Consider the following 27,298-nt stretch of genomic DNA (forward strand, 5'->3'; position numbering starts at 1 on the left):
AGCAGAAGCAGGTGATCTGACAGTGGCCCACTTCTCAGGGTGACAGGTGTATAATATGCCAAAGACCTTCTTTGTTAACAGACAACTCTTCTTAGAACAACAAAAGTAAAATAAGAGTAAAATAAAATGCTCCAGAATTCTTGAGACATCAAATGTAACTCATATGAAAGTTACTTTGACTTTGATTTTTATCTGACTGTTGGTGTCACTAGCAAGGGACTCTTCCTAGGCCTTCCTCTATACAGCAGCAGCCCATGCCCTATTAGGAAGAATATTTTGCCCTCCACTATTGCTGCCTGGATACCCAGTGTCTGCCACCTATTGATGCTGCCTGGACACCTGGACGGCCCAGTTCAGCATAGTGTTATTACCAGGCTCCTGTGGCCTTGGCTGTCTTCTGTATCTTCCTGTTTAAATGCTCCCATTCCTTTTACCTGCACCCTGGACACTGCCTAAGCTCTCCAGGCTAGGTGAACGTCTATCCGTACATGGCTCACATTTTGAAGCATGGATATGTGATCTCTCACATATCACTACAATGTTCCAGGCTCCTGAGAGACAGTACTCGGACAGACACTACAAATAATAAAGGCCCTGTAGTTCTCAAGCACAGTTCCAGTGGGAAGGCAGATCCAAAGCTCCAGGTCATAACCTTGGTGCCCAATGGATTCATACAGATGTTTCTAGAAAGCTGGTCACCTCTGTTCTGTCATCCTTTAATACTCATTATAAGACACAGCTTCTGGCTGGAGCAGGCCTTACAGCTGAGAGCGTGAAGGAGGCTATATTAGAAATAATGGACCAGGGTCTGGAGAGACAGCTCAGCAGTTAAGAGCCAGCTGCTTTTCCAGAGGACCTGGGTTTGGTTCCCAGAACCAACATGACAGCTTACAACTATCTGCAAGTCCAGTCCCAGGTGATCCAGTGTTTTTTTTTTCTGGTGCCTCGTTAGGCACCATGCATGCATGCATGTGCTACACAGACATATATGCAGGCATCCACACCCATAAAATAGATACATAAAAATTAAAAAGTAACGGGCTAATGGTCACAATGAAGAAACTGTGGCTGCAAGAGCACAAGGCAGTGTGTCACGTGTCCACGTGAGGAAGCAAACAGCAGTGGATACCTGTGTCCTGCTCTCCTCTGTGTTCCACCCACTGCCTCAACTTACAAATTTAGGATGATCCTTCACACCTTAACTAGCTTAATACTGTCAGCCATGCCCAGACATGCCCAGAAGTTGGTTTCCATGGTGATCTTAAATATTGTCAACCTTCAAACTTTGCCTCTATATATTCATGGCCATCTCAAAATGCAGAATACATTCAGCCTGACTCCAGAAGTAAGTCTTTAACATGCTTGACACTGCTTAAAAATCTGAGTTTTATCTGAGACTTAAGGCTGTGACCAACTGTATCCCTTCAAATCAGGGGCCAAAATAAGCTTCTTCCTTCTTAATCTGCAGGTGCTAAGTGTTTTATTACAGCAAACATGACAAACACTAAGAATGATCGTGCTAACATCTTTCACTTATGATGCTGTCTGGGAAGGGTAAGGCATGACACACTACATGAGGCCAGCACTCAACCCAAGTGCACCCCCTCACCCCATCCAAGACTGGGTTTCTGTGTAGCTTTGGTTGTCCTGGCACTTACTTCCTCTGGATCTGCCTCTGCCTCCGGAGTGCTGGGACAAAAAAGCATACATCACCACTCCCTGGGTGCAGCCCGAGTTCTTATCAGTCACAAAGACACTGACATGGCTCCTTCTTACAGGGGTGCTGCAGGGTCACATGTCCTACCACCCAATCACGTCAAGCTAAGAAAGAGGTTAGAATCAAAGGTATAACCTATCTGTTCTTAACTGGATGAGGAAAAAGACTGTGGTTAGTGTCAGCCTCTTTTCTCTTTCTCCGCTTGTCTTCCAGACCAATCTTTTTTTTTTTTTCGATGCAAAATGCAAGAGGAATTTTTATTAAAACCAGCATGCTGGGGCTGCTCTGCATATGAAGAGAGAATGACCTCGGCCCTCATGCTGCAGGGGCTTTTATAGCCTCCTCAGGGCCACTGCCATTAAACACAATGTGATTGGCAGAACAACCATTCAAACTAATTGGTTGTTAGGTGATGAGGTAGATGGCCAAGGTCAGTGCTTCAGAATATGTCCTCATCCTTAGGTCAGTTTCCCTCTCCCCTTTGTGGTCTGAGGAATGTAACTCAGCCTTTGACCTTTTTAAAGTTCCCGGGTTAACTCTTTCATTTCCCCCTTTTCTTTGTGCATGCTTCAATCCTGAAGCAATTTCTGGTATTCTGATAGCTCATACTCCTGATCTTTTGTATCTAGTTCTTTATATCTCTGCTTTAAGATCATTAGCTATACTGTCTAAAATGTGGGGGCCAAGAGTCAACTATAGCTGGAGAACAATTAGGGGTCCTGACAGGGTTAACAACCTGGAATGGTCTATATAAGAGCAACTCTCCTCAGCTAAGGCAGCACATTAGCCCTCCTATCCTGCAGTACTGCTTCTGAATATGAAGCCAACAATTCTTGAGGGTGAGTGATGGGAGTTTCTATTTTTTCTGTTTCTAAATCAATGGCTGCCCTGACCATCTCTAACCCCAACAGAAGGGAGACAGTGAGTGTCATAACTGGCTTGGCGAATGGGCACATAGGATGGGGGAAGGAACCAGAATCTAAGGGCACTGCCAGGCAGTCATGATCAAGGTCAAGTGATCTTGAGCTTGAGCAGATTGTCTCTCTTCTGTACCGGCCAGCAGGGGTCTCTTCCAGACCAGTCTTAAAATCACAATTGGCCTCATAGAGGCACCAGGCTGCCTTTAGTAATTTAAACAACCTCAAGGTCTCTAGAATTCAGTTAGGAATTGACGACCTATTGGCCAATAGAAAAGGATACAAGTTGGGCTATTTTTCTAGGATTGGTAGAGTGGTTTGGGAGGATGGTGGAACCTCTTGGGAGGTGGGGGCAATCTCTGAGATTGGACCTGGAGAGTTCGAGGCAGCAACAGACTAGTTTCCTAATCCACTGAGCAGGGACTGAGCAGCTGTCCTGGGATCCAACCACCATGAGGCCTTCTGCTGCCAGGACTGACTGCGGCCTCCTCAGACCATGAACGGGCATAAGCTTCCCATCCATAAGTTGCTCTTTGCCAGGGTTTTGGTCACATCGATGAAAAGATGAGAATAGTGTCAGAGAAGTGCAGAATTGCCATCTTCCATGCTTCCTGCTCCCCTGGTCCCACCCTGCCCCGCATTCTTAAGGAGAAATCCACTCAGCGTGCAGGGATCTTATTTGTGGGTCTCACACGAGCCCCTGTGATCCAGGATGGCAGGAAAAATTCTTTTCAACTTGGAAATAAAGGAACAGAAGCGCAAACACTTGAAAAAGTAAGCATCTGAGAAGACATTAAGCCAGATTTTGCATCTGAATTGCAGTACAGTCCACAAAGTGCCATTTATTCGGTGTCTTTTTAAAAATCCTGTTTCTGGCAGCATTTAAAATGTGGCATTGAGTGAAAAAAATATCCATTGATCAGATTGCACATATTCAGTGTCCAAGAAATGTAAATTAGTGCATTTATGATACTTTAGTAGAATAAGGACTGGTAATTGAATAAGCCAGTTAATGTATGAAATGAAAAATTTTCTGTATCTATGATGGATTCTGAAATTATCTCACTAGCTTGCTAAGACAGGCACGGTTAAAGATGGCCTGTTAAAAACTGCGATTTTAACGATCTATTTATTTTTATGTGTATAGGTGTTTTGCTTGCATGTATGTCTATATACCAGGTAGGCCCCATGCATGAAGTGGCAAGAAGAGGGCAATGGACCCGCTGGGACTGGAGTTATAGACACTTGAGAACCACCATGTAGGTGCTAGCAACCTGGATTCTCTGGAAGAATAGCCAGTGATCTTAACCATTGAGCCATCGTCCATCACCTTAGGGGCATCTTCTAAATACACATTGTACGTATACTCTCTGCTAGGACTAAACCACACCCCAAGCTAGAAATGTCAACATCCTCAGCAGCAGGCAAAGTGTTTGTTTCTCCTCCTGAAGAACATTTTAAAGCAATTCTGTAGCTATAATATTTGAAGTAGGCTGAGTCAGATGAATTCTTAATAATTCTACCCAAAATGGCATTTTAGTACAATAGGGTAGACACAGTCCTCTGTCTCTCCTAATCCTTTATGGGATTTGATCCAAGCCCAAGATTCACTCCCATCCTGGGAGTGGAACCTTCACAGGATGGGGCCAGGCTGTATAAAAGGCGGGATGTATCTATGTTAAAGATATCCTTATAGTAGAAGGAAATTCAGTAGAAAATGAGACAGTTGACTGTCCCTAGAGGCTAAGAATAGAGAGGGCTTCCTCTGGTTCAGGAAGTGTGCTCAGTTAAGTCTTCCTTTCCTTCCCTGGGCAAGCTCCTAGACCTGGACGCTGCTGACTGGTGGAACTCCTAGAGGCTCATCAGCCTTCCCAGGGCTGACTGGCCTTTTCTACAGCCCCATCTTCCAGCAGCCTGAGTCTCATTCAGCTGGTTTATCAGCACTCTGGCCCGGAAGTTCCACCATTTTCTGGTTCTCACTATTCACGTATTTACCTTTGCTTTCTCCTTGTACTTCCCAAGAGAAGCAGGCTAGAAAATGATCAACCTTCAGGTTCATGGAGGCACTTCCCCTAAGACCAAGCATGAGCCCATTGTAAACAATCAAAGTCAATTCCCCTTTGATGATTTCTGGCAGTGAACCTCTGTCAGCTTTTCATATCTTCACACACAAATCCAAAGCATGTCTGCCTGGCAGAAAATGCAATATTTTCAGATCGGCTTAGTACTTATCTTAAACCATAAAACCCTACTGTACCCATTGCTATCCATCATGACACTGCCACGGTCCCTAAGTCAATATTCCCTGAGCAGTCAGAGATTTAATTTTCTTAAATAAGATCAAGTAAGTTCTCTTGAAGTATTATACTGTAGGTTTTATTGTGATTGTTCTGTAAATGTGTGAAGCCTTTGGTCTTTATCTTTCAATTATACTTGATATGCAACACTTGCTTCCAACACCTGTGGAAGGATTTTTAGGATCCCCAAAGAAAGCAGGATTTCAACTTATTAAATTAGTGTGCTTTCAATTTCCCATTATCTTTAGTTGCTCAACCAGTGGTATTATAAGCTAATGCTTTTCCTCAGCTCCACCGAAACTTGAAACCTAAAGTCATTTTCTGCTTTATTGACTTGCAGGAGAGAAAAAAATTACTCTGAAATTATCCTGGTCATTAGACAGAGTACTTACAATTTTTTTGCCTTCTATTAACACCGTGGAATTATTTGTTTCAACGTTCCGCAGTATGACACTCCCTTTCCGTTCTCTGTAGATGAATTCCTTATCTACAAGAGGGAAATAGAAAAGAAACACGAGTCATCCAGAAACCCACTTCGGTGTTTGATAGGCGTGTGTGAAATGAACTGTGTAGTTATCTCAAGAGGGGCCCTTTAAACGCAGTCTCTACTTCCCGCCCCAGCAGTGTGGCCCTCCAGGGATGCTCATTCCGGAGCCACCTCTTCTCTGCACAGACAGCAAAGCACACGTGTGCAGAGTTTAAGGATATGCAGGACTTTCTTGGGTAGGGCATACAGAGTGGACACACCAAGCAGACAGAGTCTGCTACTACAGGAGAGCAAAACAGTAGCAAAGGGACTGACAGTCTCATGGATCTGAAATTACCTGTGGCCACACCCTGAAAGCCAGCTTTCCTCTTGCCTACAAGCTCTTGGTAGAACTCTAGAAGGGCTTCCCAGGTTTCCGCCATGGGCATTTTTTTTAAATAATTTTTTATTTTCAATATTCTTTGTTTATAATCAAAATGATTTATAATCAAAATGATTTTCCCTTTCCCGGTTCCTCTCTCCCCATAAGTTCCCTAAGCCCTCTTCCCCCGCCCATTCTCCTATCAACCCCCTCCTACTTCTATGTCCTGGTAATCCCCTACAATGCTGGAACAAGCATTTTCAGGATCAGTGACCTCTCTTTCCTCCTTTTTGGGAGTCATTTGATATGTGAACTGTGTCTTGGGTATTCAGAGTTTCTGAGCTAATATCCACCTATCAGTGACTGTATTCCATGTGTGTTCTTTTGTGATTGAGTTACCTCACTTAGGATGATATTTTCCAGATCCAATCATTTGCCTAAGAATTTCATGAATTCATTGATTTTAATTGCTGAGTAGTATTCCATTGTGTAAATATACCACATTTTCTGTATCCATTCCTCCATTGAGGGACATCTGGGTTCTTTCCAGCTTCTGGTATTATAAATAGGGCTGCTATACTGTCAGTGACTCCGGTTTCCCCAATTTCTAATTATTTTTTTAGAAAATTGATAATTGGGGGTGATGGCTCAGTGGGTAAAATGCTCACTTTGAAAGTATGAGATCCTGAGATTGAGCCCCAGCTCCCACTTGAAAATGGTGGGAATGGAGGCACGTGTGTCTAATCCTAGCCCTTGGGTGGCACAGACAGGTGGGTGTCTGGGCTCACTGGCTAGGCAGTCTATTCAGTGCTCTCCAGAGTGGTGGGAGCCCTATCTCAAACAGTAGGATGAACAGCATCCTGGGATCTCTGCTTCCATACCTATGTACCCGCGTGTACACCCACTGACCCCCATAACAAATCCCAAACTAAATAGTGTACAAGTGTATCCCTGTGCCTGCAGGGAATACAGCATCTGAAGGGTGGGCCTGTGGCTGGCCCACCGTGGGGTTAGTTTCCTGCTAGGAAGCACTGCGGAGGCTGCATATATGAAGCCTGAAGAAAGCGTTTGCCACTTAATCTGACACAGACCTATCTCCACTCATTTTCAACCTTTCACAATGAGTGAATTTTTAAAAAATGATTGCTTTTATATGTATGTTTGCATCTGTGTGAGGACCTCCAGAAGTCAAAGAGGGTGTTAGATCCTCTGAAGATGAAGTTCCAGGTAGTTGTAAGCTATCTAATGTGGGAGCTGTGAACTGAACTCAGGTTCTCTGCAAGGGCAGCAAGCATTCTTAATCACTGAGCCCCAAATGGGAGAACCTGTCAGTCAAATCTGTGCTCACTCAGGAAGGTGTAACAGTGCCACACGACACAGGTGACTCCTAACCCTGTCCGTGCTGGTAAAGGCTCTGATCTAAGAACCACCACCTCTGTAAGGAAGCCGTCTCCATACCTGCTCGATAAACCTGTCTGATAAGTTAAAACAGCAACTACAACCTCCAAAACCTGTCCAAACAAACAAACAAGCAAAAGATCCATGTCGCAGGATTTTCCCTGTCCAATTACATTAGTACAGAGAAGGTCTGTGATTGGACAGGGAAAGGGGGTGGAGCCAAGAGTTGTAGAGAGCGGGAGTGTCCCAGAGGAAAGAAGAGAGCTATGGCTGGGTCGTGAACACTCTTGGCAATTACCAGCCACAAGCAGCTAAGTTTTCGCAAGGTTAGAAATGTTGGGATAAAGCTTTTTATCATTACCAATTGGCTCTAATATTATTGTATTGGCATCTTGTAAATTGTGATATTATTTATACATATGTCTGATTGGTTAATTAAACCTTAAGAGTCTTGAATCTACTGGGTAGTTAGGTAATTAGGTGGCAGATTGTGGGGTGCATGGGGTGTTGCATAGAAGTGAGAGGTATTCAGAAGCCCCACCAGAGAGCTGGCGGGGTGATTTTTAATATTTCCCGCAACAGATCCAAGAGAAGAAGGTGAATAATCTGGAAAGCAGAGAGGAAGAGGAGGAGGAGGAGGAGGAGGAGGAGGAAGAGGAGGAGGAGGAGGAAGAGGAAGAGGAGGAGGAGAAGGAGGAGCCACAAAAGGAGAGTTGGGGCAACTAAGATCAAAATATGTTGTATATGTGCATGAAAAGTCACAATGAAATTCATTATTGTGAATATTTAATGCAGGTTAGTAAACACAGAGTGAAAATGATTGTCTCCTGTATGTTTTCTGAAACATTTTTGATCTTTTCCTTTCAAAACTGAGACCTAGTTTACATGGAAAGGACTTGTTTGTAGTATGAAGCAAAGGTTTTTTTTTTTTTTTTAAATCTATTTTCACCTTTAAGTGTCCCAGAAAATTCTGATATCATTACTCTCTCAAGGTAAGTCATGTGACCCCAGAGCTTCATCAGCAACCTTTGTATTCCTGGGGTCTGATCAGTGTTCTTGTATAAATGCTAGCATGCCACCTCATCTTTTGTGGTACCACATTATGATTTGTAAAACAAATCTTTTTAAAAATTCTGTGTGTGCTTTGTGTATGTGTCTCTCTGTGTGTGAGCATGTGTGGTGTATGTATGCATGTGTGTGATGCATATGTGCATGTGTGTGTGCTAGTGTGTGTGTGTGTGTGTGTGCGCGCACATGTGTGTGATTCATATGTGCATGTGTGCATTTGGATATGGGCGGTCAAGGATGCATGTGCCACCCGGAGGTTAGAGAACAGCCTGGGGTGTGGGACCTGACCTTTGACCTTGGTTGAGACAGGGTCTCAGTACTCTCTGCCGTGTATGTCATGCTAGCTACCTTCAGGCTCTAGCTCGTGGCTTTCTATTCCATCACCTGTGTCTGCCCTTCTGTCAATGTCACCTTGTGATGGTTTCTGTAGATTTCTAGAAAGTCTTGGGTCAAGTTGTGTAAAGCCTTTGTCTTGCTATTCCCCACTTGTGTTGTCCCATATATACCCTCACTTTTCTGAAAAATTTGGAATGAGCCAAATTGGAAAAAGCATGGGCCAGGCCACTGCTGTACTGGATGCACAGCTTGCCCCAGGATGGCTGCTGCCTGGCAATTCTGGCCCCTTTTTCCTTTCACTTTACCACTTCAAAATATTTGCTTATTAACATATATGCACTATATATAATGATGTGTGTTTAAAAAAGAAATTTTCCTTCAACTCTATGTCACGTCCTTTGCCTAGGGGTGCAACAGCAGATCGTTATATCGCCTGATGATTGAGATCCAGAAAGGTAACGCTCTGTGATTTCTCTCATCCATGGATTCTAGATTACATGTAGACACATCAAACTTTTTACACTAATACATGTCAAAGATGACATGGCGCTAGGGATTGAGGGTATATTAGTGTCTAGTAACTTTTCTGTTGCTATGATGATCTCCATTACCAAGGATAACTTGGGGAGGAAAGGATTCATTACATCTTAGAGCTTATAGTCCACCATGAGGGGAGGTCAGAGAAAGAGCCCAAGGTGGGAACCTAGAGGCAGGAGCTGGTGCAGAGGCCACAGAGGGGCACTGCTTACTGGTCTGCTCCCCATGGCTTGCTTCTTATATCACCCAGGGCCACCTCCCAGGACTGGTATCTCCCATGGCAACCAGGTTCTTCCAAATTAACAATTAGTCAAGAAAATGTCCTATATATGTTGCTATAGCCTAGTCTGTGGGAGGGAATCCTTCAGCTGTGGTTTGCTCTTCTAAACTGACTCCAGTTAGTGTCAGGTTGACAAGAACTAACAAGTACAATTTGTTTTTCTGGTTCACAGACAGTGTATTTCTGTCTTCTTAGAGTCATGTCAACACTAACATCATTTTCAGGAGATGGATTTTGATCATCCCATAACACATCAGCCCCAAACTCTCTGGCAGTTTATGGTATTATAATAATTACTTAGCTATTATTTGGTTATTTCTATTGATTAACATAAAATTAATTTTCATTATTGCAGCTTTCCTCAATGTAAGTTTTATTTATAGTCCATTAAGAAATAGATTCCTTAAGAGGGTTTTCACTTCCAAAACCTGATCAGTTAACACAGGACAGACATGGTTCTGTTCAGGCCTGGAGAGCATCATCAGAATGCCAGAGACTTGAAGAGGCACATTTGCTTTATTCTTGACATTAGATACTGGTGGCACTTAACTATTAAATTTGAGAGTCTGAGTCTGTGATCTTCTATTGCTTTATTTGTGAGAGGTCTCATGTTTCAAGGTTGTTGACTATTACATAATGCTTTTCCTCCAGCACTGAAGTCACCATGTGAGTTTTCGTCAACCCAGTGAGTTGTGTTTTTAGATGCACTCACAGGACCACCCCCGGTGCTATAATATGCTGCTTTCCAGAGTATTGGTTCTAATCTTATGATACTTGTTTCTGGCTTTTACATCTGGCATCATGGGGGATAATGACTAGTTTTGTTTCCTTTGTCTGGGGCTTGGCTCATGTGGCTCTAGAGTAAGAGCATTATTGGCTTCATCACATGAGTTGGGAAGTATTTGAACCAGCTCTCCTTCAATAAACAAATGTAGTCTGGATTTGTATATTTTTAATGACATTTCAGGTTTTCTCAGTGGGCGGTTTGAGATCCCCAACTTAGGTTCTTCAATTGATACAGAGCCATTTACATTTTTCTACTTATTCTTGAGTTTGTTTGGATAATGGGAGTCACTCAAGAAAACTGTCCATGTGACAGAGTATGTAACATATTTAAAAGAGTGTAGGAGTGAAGACATTTCTTTTTCCATTCATAGCAAAAGACAGATGAACCAGAGAAAAGTGGACAAATTAATTTTAAAAAGTGTTTTACTGAAGACACTTGAGGGGAGAATTAGGGAAACGGGGAAAACATGTATCTTTCTATGCGTTGGACTGATGGAAAGCGGGCAAGGATGAAACAGGATTGGACCAAGGGAGTCTGATCGCACAGTGACAACCTGTGTGCTCCCTGCTATTGTCCTTTGTGACCCCAAGTATTCAGTGATAGGAGCATCCCATTTCTATGCATGTCAGGGAGGTACTTCTAGAGTGGTTTTAGGACTTGCTTTAGAGCAAGTCAGAATCCTTGGCATCCAGCTTTGGGAAGGAGGCCAGGCCAGTGGATTCTTGCTTCCACTACTATAGTGAGCACTGGATCCCTTGCTTGATTCTAGCAGTACAAACTCTGCTCTTAATACCATGTGATTATCTTTTTAGGAGGTTGATAGTTTATGACTGTTGCAGGATATTCCCTGTCCAACTCTCTAGACTGTAGATATTCATTGGTTTTTATTAATTTTTGCAGAGTATCATTTTGACAACATTTCCATCTCAGTACTTGACTTTGAGATTCAGCTACTTTAGCTCTTTTTCTAGCCTTTAAAGGGTGGGCACTGGGTCTTTGGTGTAATATTTTCCACCCTTACAAAAAACGCTATCAAAGCTAACCAATTTGCTTCTACAGGTGGCAACAGATGCATCTCACTAATATTTTTTTGTTTTGTTTATGGTTATGTGTTACATGTATGGTTGTGTGCCTCTGTGAATGTATGCCTATGCTAATGGAGGCTAGAAGACTGTGTTCAGTTCCCTGCAACTATAGTTGAAGGAAATTGTGAGGGGTCCAGTGTGAGTGCTGAAACTGAGCTCATATCTGGAAGAGCAACATATGCTCTTAACTGCCAAGGCATTTTCTAGCTCCTATGTCTTACAATTAAAACAGATTTACTTTATTTTACTTATGCATGTTTCTGTGTACATGTATGTGCAGGGGCCCCAGCAGAGGACAGAAGAGGGCACCAGATCCCTTGGAGCTTGAGTTATGTGTATGTGGTGAGCCGTTTCTGTGGTGGTTGCTGGGATAGAAACTCTAATCCTCCTGAGAGAGCAGCAAGCACTCTGAATGACTGAGTCACCTCTCTATGCCTCAATCTCACAACTTTGAACATGTTGTACTGTATAATTATTTATTCCATATGACTCGAATTGATCTATAATGTAACACAATCTCTATGACATTTTAATGTTTTTTTACAGGTGTTAAAAACATCATAAATTCCTGCAGAACCATAAAGAACCTCAACTTGCCAAGACAATGCTAAATCAAATGAACAAAGTTGAGGACATCACACCTCTATTTCAAAACCTGAGTCAAAGAAGCTATAGTGAAAACACTATTGTGTTCACACACACACACACACACACACACACACAATTTTAGAGGAAGTAATAAAACATTGCCTTGAGCAGTGAGTTTTGGAGTAGGACCTCGGAAAACACAGCAGCAAACTCAAAAGCCCCAGCTAGGGACTTGGCAGCAAGCTCCAATGTGTCTCTCTTTACTAATTTTAGCTGCATTTTATTACACTAGTTTGGCCGTGGCTACCCTAGTGGTTGTAATATAAGCCTTTAACTCTTCACAGCTGACAAACTCTACTTCTTATGAAATGTAGGAATCTCTTGAGCCTCCACGGCCCATTTGTTCCCATTTTATTGCAGCTGTCATGTACTCTGTACCAACAAGCTTCACACATTCCACAAGACAATGTTATCATTTTTGCCTATTGCAATATATTAAGGTGAAATGTCATAAAGATGAAGTCATCTTATTCTGCATCCATCCTTTCTAATTTCTGACACTGCCTGTTGCTAGTAACAGACCTGGGTTTCTATTGAGCACCGTTTCTTGTGTTTGAAGAGTTTCTTACACTCTTTTTGAATGGGTTCACCGGTTACAAGCTTGTTTATCTTTTCTGAAAATGTCTCCTTTCCCTCTGTATTTTTAAAAGATTTCTTAAAATACAATTTCCAGGTTGATAATTTTACAGTTTCTTTCTTTGCTTTTCTGTTTCTTTTTTTCTTTAATCATTTTGAAGATTTGTTCCACTTACTTCTGGAACATGGCTTCTAACAGGAAGGCAACATTGGACTGACTATTTCCTGGTTCCCGGTGTCATCTTCTTTTGGTGCTTTTGTGTTGGTTTCAACACATTAAATATGAACTCTAGAGTGGGCCTCTGGGAGACTTTGTCTGGTGGTTTCTGTATACCAAGTCTCTAAAAATGTGCATCATCTATCTGCTCTTGAGAGTGGTCTCAAGGCTCTGATTGGCCCACACTTGGTAGAACTGTTTGGATAGGATTAGGAGGCATGGCCTTGTTAGAGGAAGCTTGTTTGTAGGGTGGACTAAGAGGTTTCAAAAGTCGATGCCAGACCTAGTTTTCTCTTTTTCTCTAACTTGCTGATCAGGATGTAAGCTTTCAGCTACTGCTGCAGCACCATGCCTGCTTGCCTGTTCCATCATGATAGTCATGGATTCGTCCTCTGAAACTGTAAGATCCCAATTAAACGCTGTCCTCTGTAAATTGCCTTGGCCACTGTGGCTCTTCTGAGACACACCTGAACCACGTTTGCTGACTATTGTTTTGACTCCCTTCATTCATCTCCTTTCCTTCTTGTTTTCTGATTGTATAAACACTGGGGAGTTTGATATCACCTCCCAGCTTCTGACTCATATTCTCTCTCTCTCCCCATCTGTTTGTCTGTCTTTGTGTCTGTAGGTGTGTATGGTATGCATATTTGTGGGGGTGCAAATGTATGTGCAGATGCCCATGCACATATGTGCAAATAGGGAGTCTTCCTCTTTTACCCTCTACATTATTCAATGAAGCAAGATCTCTCCATTAAATCTTGACTTCCAAACTATCACTATTTGCAGATGACATGATAGTATACTTAAGTGACCCAAAAAACTCAACCAGAGAACTCCTACAGGTGATAAACAACTTCAGCAAGGTGGCTGGTTATAAAATCAACTCAAGCAAATCAATAGCCTTCCTATACTCAAAAGATAAACAGGCTGAGAAAGAAATTAGAGAAATGACACCCTTCACAATAGCCACAAACAACATTAAGTATCTTGGTGTGACTCTAACCAAGCAAGTGAAAGATCTGTATGACAAGGACTTCAAGTCTCTGAAGAAGAAAATGGAAGAAGACCTCAGATAATGGAAAAATCTGCCATGCTCGTGGATTGGCAGGATTAATATAGTTAAAATGGTCATCTTGCCAAAAGCAATATACAGATTTAATGCAATCCCCATCAAAATCCCAACTCAGTTCTTCATAGAGTTAGAAAGAGAAATTCTCAAATTCATCTGGAATAACAAAAAACCCAGGATAGCTAAAACTATTCTCAACAGTAAAAGAACTTCTGGGGAAATCAGTATCCTGGACCTCAAGCAATACTACAGAGCAATAGTGTTAAAACTGCATGGTATTGGTACAGTGACAGGCAGGTGGATCAATGGAATAGGATTGAAGATCCAGAAATGAACCTACACACCTATGGCCATTTGATCTTTGACAAAGGAACTGAAAACATCCAGTGGGAAAAAATAGCCTTTTCAACAAATGGTGCTGGTTCAATTGGAGGTCAGAATGCAGAAGAATGCAAATTGATCCATTCTTATCTCCTTGTACTAAACTCAACTCCAAGTGGATCAAGGACCTCCACATAAAACCAGACACACTGAAACTAATAGAAAAGAAACTGGGGAAGACCCTTGAGGACATCGGTACAGAACATCAATAGCTTATGCTCTAAGATCAAGAATTGACAAATGGGATCTCATAAAATTACAAAGTTTCTGTAAGGCAAAGGACACTGTCAAACGGACAAAATGGCAAACAACAAATTGGGAAAAGATCTTCACCAGCCCTACATCTGACAGAGGGCTGATATCTAATATATACAAAGAACTCAAGAAGTTAGACCCCAGAAAACCAAATAACCCTATTAAAAATGGGGTACAGAGCTAAACAAAGAATTTTCACCTGAAGAAATTCAGATGGCTGAGAAGCACCTTAAGAAATGTTCAGCATCATTAATCATTAGGGAAATGCAAATCAAAACAACCCTGAGATTTCACCTCACTCCAGTCAGAATAGCTAAGATCAAGAACTCAGGAGACAGCAGGTGTTGGCGAAGATGTGGAGAAGGAGGAACACTCTTTCACTGCTGGTAGGATTGCAAACTGATACAACCAGTCTGGAAATCAGTTTGGAGGTTCCTCAGAAAACTGGCCATGTCACTTCTGGAGGACCCTGCTTTACCTCTCCTGGGCATATACCCAGAGGATTCCCCAGCATGTAATAAGGATACATGCTCAACTATGTTCATAGCAGCCCTATTTATAATAGCCAGAAGCTTGAAAGAACCCAGATGTCTCTCAACGAAGGAATGGATATAAAAAAAAATGTGATATATATACACAATTCAGCCATTCAAAACAACGAATTCATGAAATTCTTAGACAAATGGGTGGAGCTGGAGAACATCATCCTAAGTGAGGTAACCCAGTCTCAAAAGATCAATCATGGTATGCACTCACTGATAAGCAGATAGTAGCCTAGAAACTTGGAATACCCAAGACATAATCCACATATCAAATGATGTCCAAGAAGAAGGAAGGAGTGGTCCCTGGTTCTGGGAAGGCTCAGTGCAGCAGTGTAGTGGAATACCAGAACAGGGAAGTGGGAAGGGGTAGATGAGGTAACAGGGGGAGGAAAGAGGGCTTATGGGACTTTTGGGGAGTGGGGAGCCAGGAAAGGAGAAATCATTTGAAATGTAAATAAAGAATATACCAAATAAAAAAATAAATCTTGACTTCACTAATGCTGCAAATCTACCTGGCTGGCTTACCTATTGGTTCTGTCTCTGGAAGTATAGGTGGTCCCCTGCCTACCCAGTAATTATGTGGATGATGGGGGAATCCAGATTCATATTCTCACATTTTATCTATCTAGCCATCTCCCTCTCCTTCCTTAACAAAACCTCCTCTGTGTTTGCCTAGGGTAACTTCTCTTGGACTGCCATCAAGGTCATCTCAACCCTTTGTCAAAGTCATTCACAGACCAAAGCAACCAATTCAACTTCTCAGCCCTGTAATTTATCTTTGTCCATTTAGAAACCTCCATTTTGTGTATCACTTTTATTTTCCTATCTATACCTCACATTTCCCTGCCAGAGTTTCTGTTCAATGAGTACATGCTCGTCTTAATTCTTTAGCACAGATTCCTTTCTTGGTTCCAAACTCTGCTTCATTTTGAGACAAGCTTGATTCATATTCTCTCCTGCTGGGGTAGTCTTTCTTCAGGTCTTTGTTAGAAACATTTTGGTCATGTCCTAGACAACATGGATTTTCAACATAGGCTTCTGCCCACTGCCCCAGCTCCTGCCTACTGCCCCAGCTCTTGCCCACTGCCCCAGCTCCTGCCCACTGCCCCAGCTCCTGCCCACTGCCCCAGCTCCTGCCCACTGCCCTGGATCCTGATCTCTGCCTGGGGTCCTGTCCTCTGCCCCAGATCCTTCCTACTGCCCTGTCCTGACCCACAGGACTGTCAACAGGGTCCCTGGAATACCTAAGAAAAGGCAGGAGACAAGAGATGTGAGAGACAGACAGCAAGTCAGTATTCCGATCAAGCTGTCAATCTTTATTTTTTTACACAAGGCAATATAAAGGGAAGCTCGCAAGGTTTGGGAGGGGTAAAGGGGGAAGAATCTCAGAGGCCTGGCATCATTTCTAGGAAGCAGTTTATCAGTGTTTCTGGGAAAGGCTAGTTATTGCTGCTGGAATTTTGGCATGATAAAAAAGGGGGTCATGAGGAGGTGAAGTGGAAAGGAGTTGCTATAGTAACCTATCCACAGATGAACATCAAGAGGAGGGGGTTTTGAGATCTAAGTAAGAATGGCTCCTGGCATCGAGATCTAAGTGAGAATGACTCCTGGTATCAAGATCTCCTGGCATTGAGATCTAGGTGGGGATGGCTCTTGGTATTGAGAGCTCTTGGCATTGAGATCTAAGTGAGGATGGCTCCTGGCATCTCTCCCTTCTCTGTATAGTAGAGCAGAGGTCAGACAACCATTGAAAGCAGATGAGGCACCAAGATAATGGGCAGCGCCTGACTTAGGAATCAACCCAGTCGCCCATCATCCCGTTCCAGTATAGATGTCTCTGCCAGCCTCAGACACTTGTCTTAGGTGGGAATGGTCCTGGGAAGTTGCTTGGCTAACTGCCAATAACTTATTGTTATTGGTGCCTTCAGCTTGTGGGGCTCCTTATGGAGTCCCGGCTGCAAGGGCTGTGACAATAATGTTCTCTTTACCTACTACCCCGGATCCTGCTTACTACCCTAGCTCCTCCTCCTTCTCCTGGTTCTTGCCCACTGTCCTGGCTCCTGACCTTTGACCAGGCTTCTGCTCACCACTCTGGCTCCTCCCACTGCCCTAATTCCTGCCCTCTGCTCAGGCTCCTGCCCACTATCCTGGCTCCTGAATACTGCCCCTGCCTCTTGCCCACTGCCCTGGCTCCCTCCACTGTAGTCTACATCCTTCTTTGGTGAGTGAAGCCACTTTGCTTCTGGGGCAACATTTTTGTTCATGACATTGATATTTCACTTTTGGCTAATGTATTTTGGGTCTTTGCACACCGGGGTGCTCTGTGGGCCTATCGAAGCTGTGGGGGATGCTTGTACCTCTCTCTGCTGATTATTTTCTCTATAGCGTCTCAAATCACAATTTCCTCATGTCAAGGTTTTCTGCCCCTGCCCCCAGCCCCGGCTACCATTCACCTCACTGTAGACTGCTCCATCAGTCTCCTGATAGGTCTAACTTCCTCAGAGCACACAGTGTTTTGTACGATCTGGATCACCATGATTATATTAAGTATACTATAGAAGTATAGAATTAATATATAGCAAGCTAAAGTAAAAGAACAAGTAAAAATGACATTTGAAATCTTTTCTTCCCCTTTTAAAAATGATGTCTTCTGCAGAAGTGATTTTGGTCAAATTTTTGAGCCCACTCCTCCCAACTCCAGCACCCACCTACCCCCAATCACTCACAGTCTCTCATAGTCTTGCTAGAGTCTTTTTTCCCATTTATACTTCTGGCATCCCTGAACTAGTGCGCCATGACTGTCAGGCCTCGGTGCTTCCACACATTGCTACCTCTGCTTGCCTTGACCAGGAGAGGACATCCCGGGCTCAGCATGAAGGTCCCCTCTAGTGTGAATGAGGTGTTCCTGATTCTGCTGGCAGGCTCAGTCCCTCTCTGCCCTCAGTAAACACACCGCTCATCTGACCCACGCTCATCCAGCTTGCCAGGGCCAGCTGTGTTCAGCTGTTCCTAGCACGTAGTTATCAAAGAGGCCATGCTCATTGCTTTTGTAACAGCTGGACGAGTAACAGCTGTGAAATTGGCTGTTAAAAATTGACTGACTCATCAAATATCAGCCTTCCCTGAGAAACACCTGCAGAGCCACTCTGGGAAGTCGTGGCCTTGGGGGAAGGGGTGTGTTAGAGGCAGAGTTATGCAAAACAGGCATGGATGTAGTGGTTTCCAGATTGTACTTTTTGTGCCTCTTCATGAGTTGTTGCCAGAGGTTTTTTTATTCCTATAATTATAATGTGAAGAAATGTCACATGGGAACAGGGACGTGATATAACACAGGACAAGGAATGGTGTCACACAAGGAATTGCATTTGATGCCATAGACAAGGAGGTAATGTCACATAGGAAAGTACATTTGATGACATGGGAAGGGGAGAAGATGTCACACACACAGAGAGAAATAGGAAGTCACAAAGAGACATAAAGATGCTGTCACACAGAGAAAGAAATGTGAAGTCACACAGGATAGGGAAATGATGTCACACAGAGAGAGGGATATTAAGTTACACAGGAACAGGGGATGATGAGGGACATGCATTTGATACCACAGTGGCAAGGAGATGAATCTGAAAAGGCATCCTCACAGAGGTCCCAAGGACAAGAGTCTGAGAGATTCTGACCAAAAGCTTAGGGAAAAACCAACTGCTAGTCACTGTCCTATGCCAAAAGTCCAGCTCTGTGCCCTTAAAGGGTATCCTTACTCTCAATATTCTGTGTACAATAAAACTCTCCAGTGCTCCGGTAAATAGATGAACTAGAGATGGTGACACGGCTGTCTCAGAAAGAGGGGGCTCATGTCATTTCTTCAAACTGACAGGTGAAAATAGTCAATAGCTAGAACAAATTATGTTTTGTGTATTTCAAAAATTACATCTCAGTTGTTTCCTCAGAACAGACTTTGCCACCTGACTTTACATGTTACTTGCTTTGCCTAAAACTCCTGCATTAAAAAAAGAAGAAAAAAAGATTTAAAAACAGAAGAAGAAGAATCATGAGTATGGTTTACCTAAATACACATGACACCAAGCAAAATATCTATGTCTGGGGGATGGAGAGATGGCTCTGTGGTTAAAAGCGTGCACAGCCCTTACAGAGGACTAGGGATTGGTTCCCAGCACCCTGGTTGGTGATTCACAACTACCTGTAACTCCAGCTCCAGGGGACCTGAAGGTCTCTCCTGGCCTCCTTTGATTCATGCACTGTGCATGTGTGTGTGTGTGCACATGCATGATTTCTAACACAGGCAAAATGCTGCTCTCCCCCTTAACCAGAGAAGCTGCCCTTTGCAGAGAACAATGGTGGACACAGAAACTCATGGCTTCAAGATGCTTAGAATAAATGACGTTTAATGTTCCTTACTAAGCACAGCATTTATATGACTCCCTCCAATGCTCACAGAACATTTTAAAAGAGAAAGTAGAAACAATACAAGAGCTTGGAGATAGGGAAAAGAGATGCAAAATGTCATCTTCAGGACTGACAGCCATCCATTGCAAACAAGAGGAAGGCAGCCGTGGTTCCTGGCACTGGGCCTGTCAATCACAGATCCAGGAGAGGCTGCACTATTTGCATATGATGGGTTCTGGGGAACTGGACAGCCTTTGACTTCAGTTGTGTAACAAATGGTAAGCTCACTAGGCTCCAAAATGGTGGCTATGAAGTCGGTCCTGGTTACAGTCAAGTATCACATGACAAAACAAGAAGACATACAGATGGGAAAGGAACCTGTAGGAAGGACAGTATATGTGTGTCAGGGGTGGGGAGAAAGGAGTGGAAGGGGTGAGAGCAAACATATATGTACATATAAAACTGCCAAAGATCAAACTTAGTATATAAAGTATAACTTATATATACAGCAAGAAATCACATCTATCATATGAATGTAAATAATTTGTTAATTAAAATGAAGTCTTCAAAACTAGCTAAAAACTTATATGATAAAACTTTAAATGATGTTATAGCATCTTCTGAAACTGAAAGTTTTGTAACTTTTTCTTAATTCTCAGGTATAAATTGAATATACATGTTTGGTTTAAATACACAAAGACTGTATATTGCAATAGATTCTAATTTATGTAATGAAAACTGTACACAATAAAAGGAATTAATACTTCTATCAACCATTTACTACTGGTTTGAGGAACTGTTAGTAGAAGCAGGTTGGTTACATAATTTATTTCCCAGTTACCACTCACTTGTATTTATATAGGTTCTGATAATAGTATATGATATACACATATCCTGTGACAGTAAAGACCAGTACAATGGTAATAATATTGATTTGCTACACCCAGTTCCCACATTGCAGTCTTAGGGATGTCCTTTCCACCAATGTATCTGGATTCTTTCTACAAATGACCAACTCCAGGTCCATGACAGGACCAACCTCAAAGACCAACTTTAAAAGGCTCCTTATTAACAGGTGGGTTTAAGAACAACCACTGCAATGGACTCAGGCTCATCATGAACTATCTATGAATTCCCCAAGACACCATAGACAATGGATCCCACTGGTCACCAGTAGGGGGGAACTAAAACCCATCACATCCTTCAAAATCCACGATATGAGAGGGACACTTGATCACATCTTTTTTCTACATGAACCACGTGCTAAGTAGCTAAAATAAGTGGTCAAAGCAGGCTTATTGAAGGGAAGAGGATGATGGATACAGAACATGCCCTAATGCGTCAGTGACCCAAAAAAAAGTCCGAACACTGTGAAGTGCCACTCAAGGATGACTATCACAGGATAATTCAACGTGAGCTATGAAAGCAAGACCTCCAAACACAGAGGCATCATGCAATCTGGTTAGTTGACTCAGTTTTGATCTTTGACAAAGGAGCTAAAACCATCTACTGGAAAAAAGACAGCATTTCAACAAATGGTGCTGGTTCAACTGGTGGCCAACATGTAGAAGAGTACAAATTGATTCATTCTTATCTCCTTGTGCAAAGCTCAAGTCCAAGTGGATCAAGGACCTTCACATAAAACCAGATACACTGAATCTAATAGAAAAGAAAGTGGGGGGAAAGTCTTGAACACATGGGCACAGGGATAAACTTCCTGAATAGAACACCAATGGCTTATGCTCTAAGATCAAGAATTGACAAATGGGACCTCATAAAATTGCAAAGCTTCTGTAAGGTGAAGGACACTGACAATAGGACAAAATGGCAACAACAGACTGGGAAAAGATCTTTACCAATCTACACCTGATAGAGTGCTAATATCAAATATATTCAAGGAACTCAAGAAGTTAGACTCCAGAGAATCAAATAAGCCTATTAAAAAAAAATAGGGAATGGAGCTAAACAGAGAATTCTCAATTGAGGAAACTCGAAGGGCTGAGAAGCACCTAAAGAAATGGTCAGCATTCTTAGTAATCAGGGAAATGTAAATCAACACAACCCTGAGATTCCACCTCACACCAGTAAGAATGGCTAAGATGAAAAACTCAGGTGACAGCAGATGCTGGTGAAGACATGGAGAAAGATGAATACTTCCATTGTTGGTGGGATTGCAAACTGGTACAACCATTCTGGAAATCAGTCTGGCAGTTCCTCAGAAAATTGGATATAGTATTTATTACCTTAGGACCCAACTATACCCCTCCTGGGCATATACCCAAAATATTCTCCAACATATAAAAAGGACCAATGCTCCACTATGTTCATAGCAGCCTTATTTATAATAACGAGGAGATAGAAAGAACCCAGATGTCCTTCAACAGAAAATTGATACAGAAAATGTGATAATTTATACAATGGCGTACTACTCAGCTATTAAAAATGATGAATTCATGAAATTCTTAGGCAAATAAATGGACTAGAAAATATCTTCTTGAGTGAGGTAACCCAATCATAAAAGAATACACATGGTATGTACTCACTGATAAGTGGATATTAGCCCAGAAGCTCTGAATACCCAAGATACTATTTACAGACCATATGAAGCTCAAGAAGAAGGAAGACCAAAGTGTGGGTCCTTCTTAGAAAGGGGAACAAAATACTCATGGGAGCAAATATGGAGACAAGGTTCAGAGCAGAGACTGAAGGAAAGGCCATCCATAGACTGCTCCACCTGGAGATTCATCCCAGATACAGTCACCAAACTCCGATACTATTGTGGATGCTAAGAAAGGCTTGCTGAAGGGAGCCTGGTATAGCTATTTCCTGAGAGGCCCTGCCAGAGCCATAGAAATAGAGTCGGATGCTCACAGCCAACCATTGCACTGAGTGTGGAGACCCCAATGGAAGAGTTAGAGAAAGGACTGAAGAAGCTGAAGGGTTTGCAACCCCATAGGAAGAACAACAACATCAACCAAACAGAGCCCCCAGAGCTCCCAGTGACTAAGCCACCAACCAAGAAGTACACCTGACTCTGGCTACATATGTAGCAGAGGATGGCCTTGTCAGGCATCAATGGGAGGAGAGGCCCTTGGTCCTATGAAGGTTCAAGAGATGCCCCAGTACAGGGGAATCTAGAGTGGGGAGGCAGAAGTGGGTGGGTGGAGGAACACCCTCTTAGAAGCAGGGGGAGAGGGAATGGAATAGGAAGTTTCCGGGAGAGGGGGAATCTGTGTAAGGGGATAACACTTGAAATGTAAATAAATTAAAAAATAAATAAATAAAGATTTAATAAAAGAGAAATTACAGGACATACACAGTACATTTCAGGGCATTTTCACAACAGCCCACAGACACATATAGGAATCTGAGAAGCGGCAGAGGCATTGGCATGGTTTCTTCAGTAAATACTGATATTGATGTGGCGATCAGGAATGGAAACACTAACAGAATATTTGATGCTGCCGAGAGGCTTACATTTTTAGTAGTGTTAGAAATGTTTGAGAATTCATACACCACTTTGACCATATCCCCTCTCTCTTCCCCAGCTTCTCCTAGATCTACCTCCCATTCCATACTCAAAAATTGTTATATGGTTTTCTTTTAACCCCTTCAAATCCAGTCTGCGCCGCCCATACACTCATGGGTGTGGGACCATCCCCTGAAGTGCCATCAACCTAGCAGGGGTCACACCTTTAAAGAGACCTGGACCCTCCCTCTCATGGAAGCTGCCAATTCGCAACAGTGCCTGGGCAGTGGGTGGGGTTTGGTGCCCACCTCCTCTCTCCAAGTTGGCATTTTGTAAACTTTTAAAGGGAAGATACGGAGGTTGTCTTTCTGTTTAACATCGTGAGTCTTCCTATTTGATAGATGCCTCTCAGACAGCATCAAAGGGTAAAATGACATAGTATGTGTGGTGCATCCAGGTGAGGAGAGTTGAGCACACAGCAGAAGCAGGACTGGTGTTTAAGAAATAATCTGCATAATTTGCAGGCCTAGGCAGGGAACCTCCGACAGACATTCTGCTAAATGGTCACATCAAGTTGTCTTCTGAATACTTATAACCAGAGACCAGTGCTGCTGTCAGCCTTGGTCAGAGAAGCTTCTTTTGCAGTGGACAATGGTCAGTACAGAGACTGGTCAACGTGCAGAGAATGAGTGACTGTTGGGTACTCAATCCTAAGTGTGACATCACAATCATCCCCTGTAAGGTTCAGGAAGCACTACTTCTGAGAGGGTTCAGAAACGCTGTAGGGGCTGGAGGATGGGCAGGGCTGTGAGACGGTCTGGGTATGACGCGGCCATTCTCTCATGACGTCATCGCAGTTAGGACACCCGCATTAATTTGATTTTTGGTGCTACAATTAAACACCATGAGCAAATCCATCTTATTCAGGAAAGGGTTTATATTATCTTATAACTTTCTCCATTAGCAAGGGTTGTGAAGGCAGGAAACTGGAGTGGAGAACTGAAGCAGAGACCATGGAGATATGCAGATCCTGCCCAGAGAGGGCACTGCCCAGCTCACTGGGCCCTCCGCACCAATAGTTAACCAAGAAGATGGCCCACAGACTTGCCTACAGGACAACTTGTTGGAGGCAACCTCTATATCAACAGTCTCTCTTCCCCATGAGTCTAGCTCGTGGAAGATGTCAAAACAACTCAAGCAGCATGCTCTCCACAGGAGCTTCGCACATAAAGACATGCAAGTAAGATGGGAGTAGTGAGTAAAGACAATGGTCGGTAGGAGTGGGAGGAAGACAAGAGGATTATGGGATGTGACTACGATACACAGATTATATACATGTGTAAGTCAGATTATATACACGTGTGAAATTATAAAAAGTAACTAAAATAGTGATAATAAGTTATTGTTTTCTAGAATATTAATTTGTGGACATCTAGCTATGAACTTGCTTAAAATTTAAATTTCTCATGATAAAAACTGGGGAAAAACTCAAAATTGATTTTACAGTTTTGTAACTTTTTAAATGCAGCTGAACTGGGTGTGAGTCTACATGGCCTCATCCTACCAGTTCATCTCTCAAGGCTTCTGAGGTGACTCACATTTGTGGAGTTTATCTGAGCCTATTGAAAGCTTCAGTCATGGTGTTTTTCTGTATTTCTCCAGTGATCACTGGCCACAAGCCTGCATGCTGAAAGTTTTGATCCTGAGTCAGAGTTCAGGGGTGTGAGTAGGGAGGCAGACATGGTAGTGTCCAATCTAGACAGACAGACACAACTACAGTAAACTAAGTACTGTTTCTGTTCTGGCTTCCAAATGTCAAGTCAGCAGTGCTTAGAAGGTTGGTATTGGGGATTGCACTTCTGAGAGGAAATGCAGAGCTGGGAGATGGCTCAGCAGGGAAAGGTGTTCACAGTCAAGCCTGGATATACAAGGTTTATCCCTGGAATTCACATGGTGAAAGACTGGAAGTGACCCAGTTGTCTTGATTGCCACACACATGCTGTGGCTCCATCCCACTAAATAAATGTTAGGAAATTAAGTGAAAGGAAGCTGTAAACCGAAAGCGATGCTTTATCTGATTCACATTAGTAATCTAGGACTGTGGGTCTGAGCCATAGCTACAGTTTGTCCCTGCAATATTAAAAGTAAATGTACATTTGAAACTGAGCCACTCCTGTCAGACTCTCTAGTGCACAGTGACCTGTATGGCTGGTGGGCTCCATGCCGGATGCTTTGGGAGTGAAGACTTCTATTCTTGCAGGAAGCTCTCCCATATAGACTTTTTAAGAAGATTATGGTAGTTCATTCCCAGAGAATGTTTGAGTTTACATCACAATCCACCTTTAATCTGGAAAAGACCCTCTTCTCAGATCATGGCCATTAAAGAACAAACCAAAAGCTGTCCTCCAAGGCGGGGAGCAGATGTCTCTTATCAATGATCTGCTTCTACCTATAGATCATAAACATGGAGCTTGTGGACAAAAGAGATATGTAAATATCTAACATAACCCAGGGTAACCCTGTCCTGGTTAGCTTTAACTGTCTACCTGTCACAGTGTAGAGTCACTTGAGAAGGGAGTATCAGTTGAAGGATTTGCCTAGATCTTTTGGCCTGTGGATATGCTTGAGGGGAATTGTCTTGATTGATAACTGATGTAGGAGGGCCCGTCCCCCTGTGGGTGGTATCATCCCCTAGTCATTCAGGTGGTCCTAGTCTTTATAAGAAAGCTGGCTAAGCTGGAATGAAGTGCTATCCTGGAGCCTGTTGTTGTACACTGTAATAAACTTTTGTATGAAAAACAAAACAAAACAATGAATAAAGTGAATAATGTAGTAAAAAAAAGTTGTCTAAGTGTGAGTTTGTGAGTGATCTTTTAAGTCACGTCCCTGCATGGTTTCTGATTTGAGTTCCTGTCCTGACTTCCATTAGTGATGGATTATGACCAGTGAGCTGAAATAAACCATTTTTCTGCTAAGTTGCTTTTGATCAGTGTTTTATCAAAGGCACAGGAAGGAAATTAGAATGAACCCAAACATCGCATGACATCTTAAATGAGAATATGGTTGATAGCATAAAAGGAGTTCTAGGAGTACTAATGAAACAAATATATTAAACATAGGATCCCTAAGCTGTGGTGGCAGAGAATTTGCCTGATATCTGCAGGACTCTGGGTTCCATCCATGACACTGAAACATTTAAGAAGCCAAATATCAAGAGAATGTCAAGGCAGTTGTGTGTTTGGAAATTCATATGGTTTTAGTGACCTAGGATGATAAGTATATTATTTTATTTGAAATTAAAGATACCCAGTCTTTCTGCACTCCAGAGAACTGCTCCACAGAGAGGCAGTGAGCCAATGTGGAAGGTGTCCCCTGCGTCTGCTTGAGGCAGATCAGTGATTCATTTCCATGTGAATATACTCAGGAAAGTTAGGACTGAGACAACAAAGCAAAGAAAACAAATAACTGCTCACCCAGAACGTGTTTAAGGGGTGCTGGCTCCTCTGCTGCCCTTTTCATATACACCAGGCCTCAGCCACACTTTTGTGCTCTTTTGGCCTGTGGGTATGTTTGAGGGAAATTGTCTGGATTGTTAATTATGTAGGAGGGCCCATCCCATTGTGGGTGGCACCATTCCCTAGTCAGGTGGTCTAAAAAAAATTAAACTTGACAGTCAAAGGCCAGCTATACCCACTGCTGCAGTCAAGTCCCCTGCTAAGCACACATCACACTCCAGTGTGCTTTGAGTTAATAAATAATTCTTTTAGTGTCATTAGGAACTGAGATTATTTTCTCCATTAAAGAAAAGAGATACATATTTAAAATCATGCAAATATTGCAGAAGCAAAAACCCTATCATTGTAAATTTGCAAAAGGAATTCAGGCAGGGATAGTTGCCCGTTTCCAGAGTATCTAGTGGCTAATTTTGTCTAAGGAAATGGACCAGATTCATGATGACCCTGGATATACTTTTCCTGTAAAGGATCAGCCGATCCTGAAAATAATGTGTACCTCTGTATTTGAGAGACATAGCAGAGTGCAGATCTGAGCATCTTACTGGTCAGAGCACAAGTTTGCAGGGACAAGTGAAGAATGGGCCATGTTAAAACTCATGTCAAGGTAAAACACTGGCCCCAGATCTTTGCTGAGTCCTACGCTAACTTCCCCGAGCAAGCACATGATTTTGATTGGCCAGTGGGATATTAGCAGTAAGAGCAGAAGGCAGATGAGGCTCTGTTTAGTTGTTGGTGCCCAGGATCATGGAGAAGAATGGATCTGAGCCGCGAAGCAGAGAAGTCTTAGTCACCAATAGAGAGGCCATTCTGAATCCAGCTGCCTGTACACAGCTGCCCAGAGACGAGCAGTCATCTGACTACAAGCCACAAACAAGGCATGTCTGAAGGTGGCTGTGGCTGATTAGGATAATTTGAATGTCGAAAGAATGTTAAAACTGATCAAAGTATACAAAGA

At 42.7% G+C, this 27,298-nt stretch overlaps 1 protein-coding gene across 2 annotated transcripts in view; it reads right to left on the reverse strand.

Annotated features, from left to right (window-relative positions):
- Dpp6 (dipeptidyl peptidase like 6) overlaps nucleotides 1-27,298 on the reverse strand; it is a 659,720-nt gene that overhangs the window by 272,165 nt on the left and 360,257 nt on the right. For both annotated transcript variants that reach the window (XM_052172969.1, XM_052172970.1), the window contains exon 4: nucleotides 5,324-5,418. In XM_052172969.1, coding sequence (XP_052028929.1) covers nucleotides 5,324-5,418 — 95 coding nt within the window. The remainder of the gene's footprint in view (nucleotides 1-5,323; nucleotides 5,419-27,298) is intronic.

Source organism: Apodemus sylvaticus, chromosome 2 (genome assembly GCF_947179515.1).
Source record: "Apodemus sylvaticus chromosome 2, mApoSyl1.1, whole genome shotgun sequence".
Classification (NCBI taxonomy): Eukaryota; Metazoa; Chordata; class Mammalia; order Rodentia; family Muridae; genus Apodemus; species Apodemus sylvaticus.